The 13,602-nt window shown below is 53.1% G+C and overlaps 1 protein-coding gene across 1 annotated transcript in view; it reads left to right on the top strand.

The window, feature by feature from the left end:
• SPATA20 (spermatogenesis associated 20) overlaps positions 1–12,527 on the top strand; it is a 35,789-nt gene extending 23,262 nt beyond the window's left edge. Inside the window, exon 16 of the mRNA XM_030534117.1 lies at positions 10,694–12,527. Within this exon, the coding sequence (XP_030389977.1) occupies positions 10,694–10,864 (171 nt within the window). The 3' untranslated portion in view covers positions 10,865–12,527. The remainder of the gene's footprint in view (positions 1–10,693) is intronic.
• Positions 12,528–13,602: the final 1,075 nt, after the last annotated feature.

Below are 13,602 nucleotides of genomic sequence, written 5' to 3' on the forward strand. Positions count from 1 at the left end.
AAAACAGGGCAGAAGAGAAGGGACGGGGTCAGTGCCAAAGGAGAAGAAAGTTTGTAGCTGTGAACAGCTGGACTGGGTTCATCTCTGACAGCAGCAGTTCAGAGCCCTAATGCCAGGAGTCACACGCCCAACCAGATGCCGGAGCGCCAGTGCCAGGAGTCGCATGCCCAGCCACACGCCGGAGCACTAGTGCCAGGAGTCACACGCCCAGCCGCACACTGGAGCAGTAGTGCCAGGAGTCACAAGCCCAGCTGGATGCCAGGGCACTAGTGCCAGGAGTCACATGCCCAGCCACACGCCGGAGCACTAGTGCCAGGAGTCGCACACCAGAGCAGTAGTGCCAGGAGTTGCATGCCCAGCCCCACGCCGGTGCACTAGTGCCAGGTGTTGCACGCCCAGCTGCATGCCTGAGCAGGAGTCACATGCCCAGCCGCTCTGCACAGGAGGTGGGGAGGTGTAATGAAGGGAACGTGGCTCCTTGTTGCCCAGAGCCTGTTCTTCTCCTGCTGGCTCCAGCATCTCTCTGGTGCTGGCTTCATGACAGGATGTCCTGTCCCATGGCTCCAATGTGCCCTGGGCTAGTCCTTGTTCTGCTTGCAGGGTCTCTTTCCGTTCCAGCTTTATTCCTCCCCCTCTCCCTTGGAAGGATTAAAGCCAGTGACCCACTTTGCCAGAATTGAACGTACTGTGTTGGCAGAGGGAGGCGGAGTCCTCTGGTGCCACTGTTAATAAATTACTCCCTGTTCAACAGCTGTGCCAGCCTTTGTTCTCTGCAACCTGAGCAGGTTCTGCAAGGGGGACTCGGACGGCAAACCCACCGGGGAGCGCGAGCAAATCAAATGGCAAGGAAATTCACCTCCTTTCTAGCTGTTTAATTCAATTGCCTCCAACTGCAGCATGGAGCTTTGCAAGCCAAAGCCCAGCTGTTCGAGACATTCACTCCAGCACTGCAGAGATAGGTGAGGGAATATCTCTTGTTCCTCTTGGTACAGGGCAATGGAAGCTCCCTAAAAGTGGGAGGGCCACCTGTGCCTGAACTATGGCCCCACCTGCCCTACCGCCTTTCCTCTATTGCCCAACCCCTTGCCCCAAGGCCCTGCCCCATGTCACCCCTTCCCTCTGAGGCCCTGCCGCATGTCACCTCTTCCCTCTGAGGCCCGGCCTTCATGCCGCCCCTTCTCCCCAAGGTTCTGCTCCCATGCCGCCTCTTCCCCCCAAGACCCTGGCCCCCGCTCGCTCCTCTCCACCCGTTCCAGTGCCCCTGCCTCTTGGATTTGCCTTCCCCACAGTACCAGACAAGAAAGAGCAGGAGGAACATTGATCCCTTGAACGGGTTTCATGTCAGAGCCTGGACTTGTGGAGATAATTAAAATACCAAAGTGTGGGCTCCTTGGCAACCGCCCGAGCATTCCATGTTTGGCCTAGTCACTGGGGTTGTCAAAGGATTGTGGGCTGTGACCTCAAAGGATTGTGGGATCGGGAGCAGGGTAAGAAACCACAGTTGGTTTTTGGCTGATGAGTGGAGGAAGGTTGAGAATTTTTTGCCCAATTGTTTGATGGCCACAACTACTAGTGCATGAAGAACCCAGCAGCCATCTCTGTTTTTAAGAGATCGGTTAGCAGAACCAGAGCAGGTGCCCTCCTCCGATCCTTTAACAACAGCTGTTGCTCTTGTGCTCCTGTTGATCTCCTGGGGCCTTCCCTTTTCCTGCCTTATAGAAAGGAGCCTGAGCAGAGTTGGATTTGGGTTATCCTCTTTGTGGTTCCATCTGACTCCAGTCCTGCTGATGGATATTGAATTAAACTACAAGCTAGTGTTCTGTTGCATGGTTCCCATTTGGGTCGTAGTGACAATTGTGGCACTAAAAGGTTCCTTCCCTATCCTTCTAAATAAATGTTGCCTCTGACATGATGTATTATTTCCCTGTTGTTGCATCACATCCCAGTCTCTAGAATCACTTTGCAGAATGCAGGAAGAAATAACTTGCTTTGGAGTCTTTCCATGTATCTATAAAAGATTCCAGTAAAAAGAGCAGAGAAGCCCTGGAGACTGACTGACTGATAAACCGGAGATAAGGACAGCCTCAGCAGAGAGGGCTGTGCTTTGAAATGAACTTTCAGTGCTTTTTAGAACAGCAAGGTATGAGTTGCTAGTTCTGGAGCACAGCCAGTGAAGAGACCAATGGCATTGCTGAGATGCAAGCAGAGGAATGGGCAGCAGCCTTGTGTCACTCAGGATATAAACAGTGACATGTAGGAGAACACACAGGAAATGACAACAGCCTGTTGAACAGGAAGTTAACTGTGACATCATCAGGATGGGGCACTGACTTGTCGATCACGTCATTCGTAGCACTATGCAGAGGACGGAAACTGTTTCAGGAGGATTACGAAATTTTAAAATTTGGTTTAAGTTCTACTCAGAACAAAATGCAAAAATTTCAGAATTCTCCATGAAGAAAAGCTTCATTTCAGATCAGTCGAAACGTTTTGTTTCTATTTCTGTTTGAATTTCATAATCTCTAATAAAATTAAAAATCAAAAAATTTTGAAGCAAAAAGTTCTTCCTGGGTAAATAATCAAAACTTTTTGTTTTGAGAACACTGAAACAGGATTCTTTGATGTTGGCAGAACTTTTTTCCCAGATTTGTCTCCACCATGAAATTTCTATGAAATCAACATGATTTTGTGAAGTGTTTTGATTTTGATGGAACTTCATTTTCCAATGGAAAATGGTTCTGTCCAAGGTCTTCTGACTACCAAGACTGTACAGGATTCAAAAAAGAACTAGATAAGTTCATGGAGGATAGGTCCATCAATGGCTGTTAGCCAGCAAGGGCAGAGATGGTGTCCCTAGCGCAGGGGTCCCCAATGTGGTGCCCGTGGGCATCATGGCGCCCGCTGGGGCATCTATGTGCACCCACCTACTGGCTGCCGGACACGCAGATGCCAAAATGCCACCGAGAAGCGGCAATGTCAAGAAGCACTGCTGCCAAAATGCTGCCTCTTGATGATGCTGCTTTTTGGCAGCATTTCGGCGGTGATGCTTCTTGACGTTGCCACTTCTCTGTGGATTTTGGTGGCTGCTTGTCCGGCGGCCAGTCCTCGGTCCAGTGCCCACCACACGTAAAAGGTTAGGGACCACTGCCCTAGCATCTGTTTGCCAAAAGCTGGGAATGGGCGACAGGGGATGGATCACTTGATGATTATCTGTTCTGTTCATTCTCCCTGAAGCACCTGGCATTGGCCACTGTCAGAAGGCAGGATACTGGGCTAGATGGACCTTGGGTCTGACCCAGTCTGGCTATTCTTACTAGCTGTGGATGCGAGAGGGGCTCTTGTCAGTTTTCCATAGGGATGGGCCTAAACCAGAACCCTGGATTCCAACCTGCCTGAAGCTTGGGAAAATTTCGATCAGAACATCTCAAGTTACGCAGACCAGGGTCCATGAAGGACTCTCCCAGTGCTGGTGTCTTCAGCGAGCAAGGTACCGTGCCCTGCTCAGCCTATCTATAATGGACAGGATGTCTGAGGCCTGCACCCATCCTAGGTTGAAAGATCTTGTCTCGTCCACATGTAATTGACGCTGACAAAGAGACAGAGCTGCTGAACACAAGCACCTCCTGGATTGTCATACTAGGGCTTATCTAGTGCCATGCTGCCCCCTCACATTTTGATAAAATGGGGCTGAAAGCAGAAGAATCGGAGCTGAAGTCCCTTGTGACTTGCTAGCTTGGGGCTGCGGCCAGAGCAGGGGCCAGGCACGGCGTCTCTACTGCCACTGGAAGGAGAGAGGCAGCTCTGTCCTTGCTGCAGCTGAGAGGTTAAGTGCCGAGGAAACTCCAGGCAGGAGCCTGAAGAAAGAAGCCTCCATGCTGCTGGGTCCCATGGATGTGATAGCGTTTGCTGCTCCTGGGGCTTTTGACACACTGTGCTGCTGAAAGGTGCCAGACTGTCAGCCCCAGGGCTGGCATCCTCTTACTGTGCCCAGAATCGGCAGTGCAGGCAGCAGCAGTCCAAGCTCCCCCACGCCATCCTGCCCATGTGCCTCTGGTGTGATCTGCAGAAACCCACCTCTGAGGACAAGAGAAATGCTGCTAACTCAGTCTCCACGGCCCCCGTGAGTCCCGGGTCACCACAGGAACTGGACTGAGACCATCAACTCATTTCCCAGCCACTTCCAGTCATTACCAGCTGGGGCTGGGTTCAGCGGAATGACTTGGCAGTGAAAGGCTCTGAGATGTTTAATGATGGGATGTTATGCTGGCCGCAGGTTGCAGACTGAAGGGGCCGGTCTCTCCCTTGCCCACTAGAGGGGGACAGAGCCCCAGGTTACACTTGCACCTCAGGCCGTCTCTGGCCCCCAAACACTATCAAGGGGTGCAGTCCATGCCCACTTTGCACCAGTGTCCGTGCCTGCCCCAAGTGCAGGGCAAGGAGAACCAGCCCCAGGAGAGTTCCTGCAGGGAGGATTGAGCTAGTCCAGGGTACAGGCTTGCCATGAAGTGGGAGCAGAGTCCCAGATTCATCCAGGGAGTGGGCTGGAGGGCTCTATTCTCCCCAGGGCAAGCAGGGAGCATGAGCCCTGTGGAACCCCACTGGGGAGCATGATCGAGTATGGGGAGGGCAAATCCAGAAGGGCTGGAGCTGGGGCACCAGCACGGCTTTCCCCTGGGACCCCTGGATGTGCTGGGCAGCGCTGCTGCCTGTCCTGCCTGCTTCCTGCCCTCTCTGTGGAGCCCGTTATGCGTCTTGGCAGTTAACTATCACTTTTTCCCCATCTAAAGGAGAGAAGGGGCAAAGCCTTCCAGCCAACTGCTCAGTATTTGGACATGCTCAGACCCCAGACCCCAGACCCCAGAGCAACTTTCCTGTCCAACGAGACGTGTGGCAGCCTGGGCCCAAACTGCCTTTTCCCCCCTCAGCAGGAGCGCTGCCAGCTTTTTTGGTGCCCTAGGTGGCAGAAGGTCCCGCTCCCGAAATGGCACCCCCGACCGAGGTGGCAGAAGGTCCTGTGCCCGAAATACTGCTGATGGCTGGGGCAGTCGAAGATTGGGCCGCTGCAGTCGCTGCCCCGCAAACGTTAGTGCCCTACTAATGGGTTGTGCCAGCCCTGCCCCTCAGAAGGCCGCTCGCCCAGAACTCATCACAGGCACCTCCGCTCTTTCCGCCCCCGCCCCCATTTCTCCACCTCTCTCTTGCTCTGGAGATGGGGAAGCTCTGGGGAGCAGCTGTGTCCGGAGTTTAAGGGACGTCAATGTGACACCCCCGCCCACCCACCCATTGCTGGCAGGCTGCTGGGGGCTAGGCTCGGCTGCATTGATGTAATTAACTAGGTCGTTCCAGTAATTAATTCCTTGCAAACATCACAGCGAAATCCTTGCCATAGTGAAAGAACAGCACTGAGATTGAGAGAGCTGGTGAATTTACATCGGCTACCAGTGTTGGGGGGTGGGGGGGGACACCCGGGGCAAGGAAGCAGCCATTGCTCTGTGAAGAGGCTGTTCATTTAACCCTTTGCCGTGCTGAGGTGGGGTAGCAGGGACCCATGTCTGGAATCTCAGGCCTGACAATGTATATGGTAACATTTCAGGGCAAGGTGCTTGATAACCAGGGGTTAACAGCGATAGCATCCTTCGTTTATCTAGCATCCTTCATCCCATCTTTAGACACTTCACCAACTGATGGAAGAAGTGGGGCCTAAAGGCTCACGTCTCCTCCCCTTCAAAGTGCAGCTTACTCTGGGGCAGAACACGGCATCTTTTTAGCAGCCATCAGCAATGCTACCTGGCAGCTTGGGAACAAGAAGTGAAGCAGAAGACTATACAACTTAGGCTAAGGTTACACTAGAGAGTTTACAGCTTACACGTCTTGGTTGTAGTGAGCTGGGAGTCATGCACCCTGTTCCTGACCTGCTGCTGATTTGCTGTGACACTGGGCAGGTCATTTCCCTGCTTTGTGGCTCAGTTTCCCCCCCGGAGAATGCGGGTCCTTTACCCACTGTGACACTTGCTATTAGAGTCACCCCCACTCTTGTAACACGCGTTGAGCTAAAAGGAAGCTGCATCTGTGCAGTTCTTGCTGTTACTCTTCCAAGGGTCCCTGCATTCAGTAGGCCAGGGGGTCTCGGGCTGCCCCATGTGGTTGTGTGGCTAGTATTGTGCTCCCTGAAAGGGGTGGAGGAGCCCTTCATTGAAGTCTCCTCTGACTCTGAAGGTGGACTAGGCTTGTGGGGCTCTTGCTGATTGCTAGAAGTGGGGAGTCCAGCTTTTACCTGTGAGCTGCAGCCCTCCTTGCACTGACCCTCGGAGAACATGCCCTGGATTCCCCACTGCTCTGTGCCAGCAGAGGCTGGTACACTGGGGAGGAAAGAGACGTTGGTGTCTTTTCCTCCTAATCTTGCCCAGTGCTAGGGGCCGATGGCAGTGTCCTGACAGTGGCAGGTAGATTTCAGTCACTGCCAGAGGCATGGCACAGGCCGGGGCCTGAGCCTGCTCCTGGATTAATTCCCTGGCCTGCTAATGGCCTGCAGGCTAATTATGAAGGATTTCATTATCTCCTCTTCCATGGGGCACAAGCACACCAGCCCTGCTTTGTCCTGACCCAGCCAGAGGACCTCAGGGAGGTTGCAAGAAAATGAATAATGAATATCAGATTGGATATGAATTGGTAATTAATCACTCCTGGAATTAATTCCAGACAAAGCCAGTGGGGCACTGGGGGGAGGCAGGAGGTGTTGGGAGAGAAAGGATGCCCATCCTGCGCTGGAGCCAGAGACAGGGGAGGGGGCCCTGCCAGCCAGGGAGGGGGCAGCTAGCTCCAGGCCCCTGTGGAGGAGATGGGAGCAGGCTGAATGGAAAGCGCTCGGGGAGAGAGAGATGGTCCGTAAGAGGGCAGCAGTGGCTGCTGTGTGACGAGAGGGCCTGCTGCCCAAATGGAGGAGAATGGGGCAGTACAGCTGTTGGGGTGAGGGTGGGAGTTTGGGACATGTCAGAGAGGACAGCAGTGGGAGGCTAGCTGGGTCTGTGCGGTGCAGGCTGAGGCCTGGCTGGTAGGAGTCTGGGGCAAGCCCAGGGCTTTAGCAGAGGAGCTAGGAGAGGTGTGTGGGTCGCAGCGTTTGAAGTAGGCTCAGTGCGATGTGGATGGGGCTGTTCTGGAGGGGTGCAGTGTGTGTCAGTGGGTGGGATTTTTGCCTGTCTCTGGCATGCTAGGGGTGCAAGGTAGGCAGTGGTTGGGGTGGGGAGCTGACGTGTTGTGTGGAAGCGCGAGTTGGGGTGATCTGTGCAGTGGTTGCTGCTCTAGGGTGTTTTATGTGGGTGCCAGGGAGCATTGGTATGATCTGTGCTGTGCTTGCTGCATTAGGGTGTGAGGGTTGTGTCAGTGGTTGTGTTGTGTGTGTGTTTAAGAACAGATGTGATCCGTGATGGGGGTTTGGGTGTGCTTTTGCTGGGGAGTGTGTGTGTGTTTAGGGATTAGTGGTGGGATCGGTGTGATGGTTGCTGTGTGATGTGTACGGTTGTATTGGTGTGTGTCTGTGCCGAGGGGTGTGGCTATAATCTGTGGTGGTTGCTGGGTTAGGGCGGGAGGGGTGTTGGTGTCAGGTGTGTGTCTGCGCTAAGGGGTGTGCGTGTGATCTGTGCAGTGGTTGTTGGGTTAGGGTGGGAGGCATGTGTTGGTGTTAGGAGTGTGTCGGCACTGAGGGGTGTGTGGGTGTGATCTGTGCGGTGGTTGCTGGGGTAGGCTGGGAGGTGTGTGTTGGTGTCAGGTGTGTGTCTGCGCTCAGGGGTGTGGGTGTGATCTGTGCAGTGGTTCCTGGGTTAGAGTGATAGGCGTGTGTTGATGTCAGGAGTGTATCTACGCTGATTCCCAGGGTGCTGGGATGAGGCGCCTGCTGGGCAGACAGTGCGGGAACGTGGCCCTTTGCTGGCATTGGAGAACAGGCTGGCTGGGGAAAACATACATCCCTCCGCCTCCTGGCAGCACGTGCTGGCCCACAGCAAATGAGCAGGTGAGTGACAGCAGAGTCAGGGCATTGCGTGAGAGGGCAGGCTCTGGTGGGGAAGGATGATCAGCATTTTGGCTTGAAAATTGCCCAGGTGCCATGTGAACCATGATGCAGGCTACAATTTTGTCATGGAGGTTGTGGAAGTCATGGAATCTGTGACTGCTAGGGACCTCCGTGACTTCAGACCCCCGCTGGTAGGAGCTGCAGGGTCCTCTGCCGCCCCTAATGGCTGGGAACTGTGCGGTACCCCGCTGCCTGGGGCCGTGGGGCCCCCTGAGCCACTGCGGGCTGTGGGAGTACCCTGCAGCTCCCAGCAGCCACAGGCAGCAAGGCAGTGGGAGGACGCCACTGCTCTGAGCCATAGGTGGTGGGGGACCCTGGAGCTCTGGGCTCTCATGGGCGTTGGGGGCCCCCGCAGCACCCCATTTTGTCACACATATTTTTAGTGAAAGTCAGGGACAGGTCTTTATTGCCTGTGACCTGTCCATGACTTTTACTTAAAATATCCGTGACAAAGCCTTAGCTTTAGCCACGAGCCACCAGTGGCAGGGTTGTTGGACTGTTTGACAGCCTCCCGGTGTCATTGCATCCTGCACCAGCACTGCTCTGCCCCGGGCCCCCTGGCTTTGTCCCCCTCTGTCTGGCATGCTGGAAGATTTGTCTCCCTCTCTGGGCTCCATAGGTGGTGTCAGGGGAAAGGGAGTCGGTGCTGGACATGCAGCCACTGGCCTGAGAGGTGGGCTCGGTTATTTAGTGTCTGCCCCATTTAGGAAATCGGCTCCTTGTCGAGTGTCGCAGGGATCTGAGGAGAGCGTTAACTCTCAGGCCGGCTTGGGTCTGTCGGCTCTGACTCCTGCCCACAGGAAGCTGGCATGGCTTAAAAGAGATTAACACCGTTTGAGCTCAATTAGAGAAGCGAGTTTGAAGCCTGCTGGGCAGCAGGGGTGTTGCCGGCAGCGCTGTTATCACAGTTTGTTCGTCGGGTAAACGGGACTTGGGTGGATTTGCGGCAGAATTAGTCACTGCCCCAGCACACGGCCCAGCACCACGATGGGCCCTGTGCGGCTGCTCCCAACCGGGAGCCGACAGAGAGGGGTTGTGCAGCTACACATACGAATAAGCACCCCCCCACTGTACATGGTGCCCCCAGGCGGTACCCCTCATTGCATGCCAGCGCTCCCTTGCACAACACCCCTCACTGCACACACAGCCCTGGGCACTACTGCCCCCAGCATGCCAACCCTGCCCAGGCACCCACACACAGAGCACACTGAGCCCCCAGGCGGTACCCATCCCCGCACACCAAGCCCCCAGGCGGTACCCATCCCTGCACACCAAGCCCCCAGGAGATAGCCCTCCCTGCATACTGAGCCCCCAGGCAGTACCCATCCCCGCACACCAAGCCCCCAGGCACCACCCCTCCCTGCACACCGAGCCCCCAGGCGGTACCCCTCCCCGCACACCGAGCCCCCAGGCACCACCCCTCCCTGCACACTGAGCCCCCAGGCGGTACCCCTCCCCGCACACCGAGCCCCCAGGCACCACCCCTCCCTGCACACCGAGCCCACAGGCAGTACCCCTTACTGCATGCCAGCTCCCATCACTGCACAACTCCCATCAATGCACACTGAAGCTCTCATGTGATACTCAGCTGTGCATGCCCAGCCCTCCTCAGGCCCCACCCATCACCACACCCTTCACCAAACCCTGAGCCCTTTCAATATACTAGCAGGGTGGCTTGAGTGGGGGTTGGAGGGATCAGCACCTTCCAGGGTGGAGCCCTAAATTACCACAGAAACAATGAGAGGAGAGTGACCTGCATTGAGAAGCCCTGGCCATATGCTCCGATGCTCGCTCTGGTCATGAGGGTGCCGTACGTTTCTGTTGCTAAGAGGGGAAAACGGGCATTTAGGCCTCGGGAGACATGCACAAGGGGAGGAGGGGCAGCAGACTGGGTCAGGCAGGATATGCCATGTACGGGGGGTGCAGGAAAGGGGACATGGCTAGAAATGGGGGCAGTTAGTGGTCCCACATTTCTATAGGGCCTGGATCTCTGAAATAGAAGCATAGGACTGGAAGGGACCACAGGAGTCATGTAGTCTAACCCCCTCCCAAGCTGCAGGTTTTGTTGTATCTAAACCACCTGAGACAGGCGGCTCTCCAGCCTCCTTTTGAAAATCTCCAGTGAAGGTGTTTCCGTGACGTCCCTAGGCAGTCTGTGCCCTTGGCCTCCTGTTCTTACAGTTGGGAAGTTTTCCCTGAGATTTAATCTCAATCTGCTCTGCTGCAGTTTGAACCCATCGCCTCTTGTCCTGCCCCCTGTGGCAAGAGAGAACAACTTTTCTCCATCTTTTTGATGGCAGCCTTTCAAATAGCTGGCATGCCCCCCCCATCTCCTCTCTTCCAAACTAAACATACCCAGTCCCTTCAGCCTTCGAAGAAGTCAGCAAATAGCAGCAGTGAAGGGTGTGGGGATGTGATCCAAGGGGCTGTGCTCAGTGAGACATACCCTAAGATCTGTATCTGGTTCTCTTCGTCTTCTGTCCCCTCCTCTCCTAGCATGTATAGGCGTGCTAGGATGCAGTCAGCACTGGCACTTCCCGCGGTGGGCCAGGGAAGCTGACCGAGTCTTGACTGTGTTCTCCCTCTCATTCCATCCCTGACCCTCTCTGTCCCTGTGTATCCCAGGTGCTGATGCTGGCGGACGGGGACAGCACTGGATTCCTGTACCACCACTTGCCCTTCCTCTCCTCCCTGGAGAGGAAAGAGGGAAAAGCCACTGCTTATCTCTGTGAAAACTTTGCCTGCTCCCTGCCCGTCACCTCCTGCCAGGAGCTGCGCAGGCTGCTGCTGCTGTGAGCTGTCACCCCGTGGCCTCGCCATGCACCCTGCTGTCTCGGCGAAGGTGAAAGAAAATAGACTAACGAGAAAGCCGCGGTGACTGTGCACGGACGCAGCACAGAGCTCTGCAATAAAGTCACCTTTTGCCCAAGCCGCCTGCCAGATTGTTTTTAATGAAACTGACAAGCAGTCACAGCCATCCATCCCTGCTGGCTCCCCCGCCCCCATCCGTGAGCAGCTCTGTCTTCTGAGATGGTTTTAGCCCTTGTGTTTCTCTTGTAGCAGTGTCCTTCCTCCTCCTCATCAGGAAGACTCACACACCACAGTTCTCAAGAGTACTGCCCATTGTGGGCAGATTATGTTCCTGGCCTTCAAATCCCCAGGGACAGGTGCAGTCAGTTCTAATCTGAACCATGCAGTTGAGTCAAATATGAAGAGTCCACATGCAGTGGAATCTAATCATAACAGTGTCCAATCAGATCGCTCCTTTTCTTATTAGGTTTTGCAGCACCCTGGGAGGTGGCATTGTCCCTGTTTATGGAAACTGAGGCACTGCGAGATTCATCTGCCCAGGTTACATAGGAAGAGCCAGGAACAGAACCCAGGAGTCCTGACTTCCCATCCCCTTACTTCAATGTTTCTCAGCTGGTGGATTGCGATCCCTGGGAGTGGAGTGGGTGTTGTGTAAGGCAATCCATGGTGCTAGGGGGAGGATGGGGGGCAGGAGGAGGCACTGGAAACTTTATTTCAAATGAAAACAAAGAAAGTCTCACTCCCTGCACAGCCTCCCCTTTCAATGTCAAGGATTCTCTGTCAGCCTCTCCAAACACACACGCACAAATCAGTTAAACGGGCTTATTAGCACTGGTAGCATGAATACATTTTTACTCATACTTTGATTGTAAATGCAAGGACAGTCCCAACAATTTTTTACTTTAAATAAGGATCTGCCCACTGAAAAGGCTGCGAAGCAGTGCCCTCCTCTAGCCAGTGTTGAGGGCAATGCAGAGGAGTGTCTAGCTGTGAACAGTCATGTGCAGTAGTGGCTAATTCCAGTGAGCCACAGGCAGTGTGATCTAATTCAGGGGTCCCTAAACTTTTTTCCCTGTGGACCACCTGTGCAGCTTCAATAGACACTGCGGCCTGCTATTAACAACTAGGGTAATTAGTAATTGTAATTATTACATACAGCTAAACTATAACACTGTAAGTAAAGAATTCCTATGTTTCCTTTTCATTTTAATGTACACAGCTGTAAAACTAGAAATCTCTAGCAAAATGTACTCAAGGACAAGCTTGAAGGTCTTTGAAACCAAACAGTTCTAGTAAAGCTACACTTTAAAAAAACACATTGAGAGCAAAATGTGGTGTTCAAAGAGGGCAAACAATGTGGAACTGTACCATGTATAAAACTGAACAATAAGCAACACAACAATGTTAACAGAATTGTTAAAAAACAGTTTTGTTGATTTTTAAACTTTGAACCCTATATTGTGTTTTCAATATTTTTTAGTGTAAAAATCTGATTTTAGTGTTGTGTAAGTAAAGACTGAACTGTACTCTCCTCTAATTAGAAAAAAAATCAAATATTGTACATAAAAATATAAAATAACAGTTCTACTATAACACACCAAGGTAACAGGTACTCAACTTGTCTGGTAAAAGAGAATCCAGTCTTCAAGCATGCGTCATCGTATTTTCTTACCACTTCGCTTTTTTTGGCTGGCTCATTTTGTGTCACTGTAGATGGTCCAGGACTTTCATCATCTTCTCCACCAGCGCATTCTTCTTGCTTCTGAAAAATAAATCCAGCCAGGTCAGATAGAAATACTGCTTGCCATTTTTTACAGTTGTAAGCAGCGGACTGTGTGGACATTGCTAGGTTATCTTGCAGTGAAATGCATCATTGTACTCGCTAGAATTAAGCTGGACATATTGCAGCTTGGGTTTTTGTAAATAACTAAAGTTTTTTCTATAGTCTGTCCAGCATATACGGCTCAAAACATTTAACTGCTATAGCTTTTACTCACGAGTCACATGGAGTTAAAGATTTACTAAGAGCTTGAGTGGAGAATACAGTTACGCTGGTGGACCATGTGGGACTGTGCCACAGCCCTCAGTTTGGGAACCCTGGGTCTAATTCGCTGTGTCATGGGGCATTTACTCATGTGCAGTGGGGTCTTTAAGAGTCAGTGGTGCAACCTGCAGCGGCTGCTGGTTTTGGTCCAAGCAGATAGCTCCATTTCCCTCTTGCCACCACTGGGAACCAGCGTACGTGCCTGGTTGGGGCTAATAGCATCCCTCAATAAAACCTTGACTCCCTTGGGCTCAGAAAGTTCAGCATGGGTCACTTTAAACACATGCTCAAACCATAAAAGGTAGAAAATAGAAGCGTGGCTAATTGGGTATGTGGTGCCTGGGGCAGGAGCGTGCTGGGACACTGGCTCCCATTAAAAGCAAAGTCATTGTCAGGCCAGAGGAGATGTTTCCTTCAGTGCTGGGGAGGCTTCCTTGTGATCACGCCACCCCCTCACTGGTGGTGCAGGCAGGTAGGCAGTTCATTCCCACCCCAAAGTCAGCTAGCAGAGCAGGCTGAGTGAGCAGGCATTAAGCCAGGGAGGATTCTTGAGACAAGCCCCTCCCCTCGGGAGCTGCAGCTGTGTTGGGAAAGCAGGGGGTGAATTATAGTCAGCACTCAGTCTTCCAGCTGTGGCACTGCTTGATCTTCCCGTTATTTTCCCCTTCTTTGTAGCTCT

Source organism: Gopherus evgoodei, chromosome 15 (genome assembly GCF_007399415.2).
Source record: "Gopherus evgoodei ecotype Sinaloan lineage chromosome 15, rGopEvg1_v1.p, whole genome shotgun sequence".
Classification (NCBI taxonomy): Eukaryota; Metazoa; Chordata; order Testudines; family Testudinidae; genus Gopherus; species Gopherus evgoodei.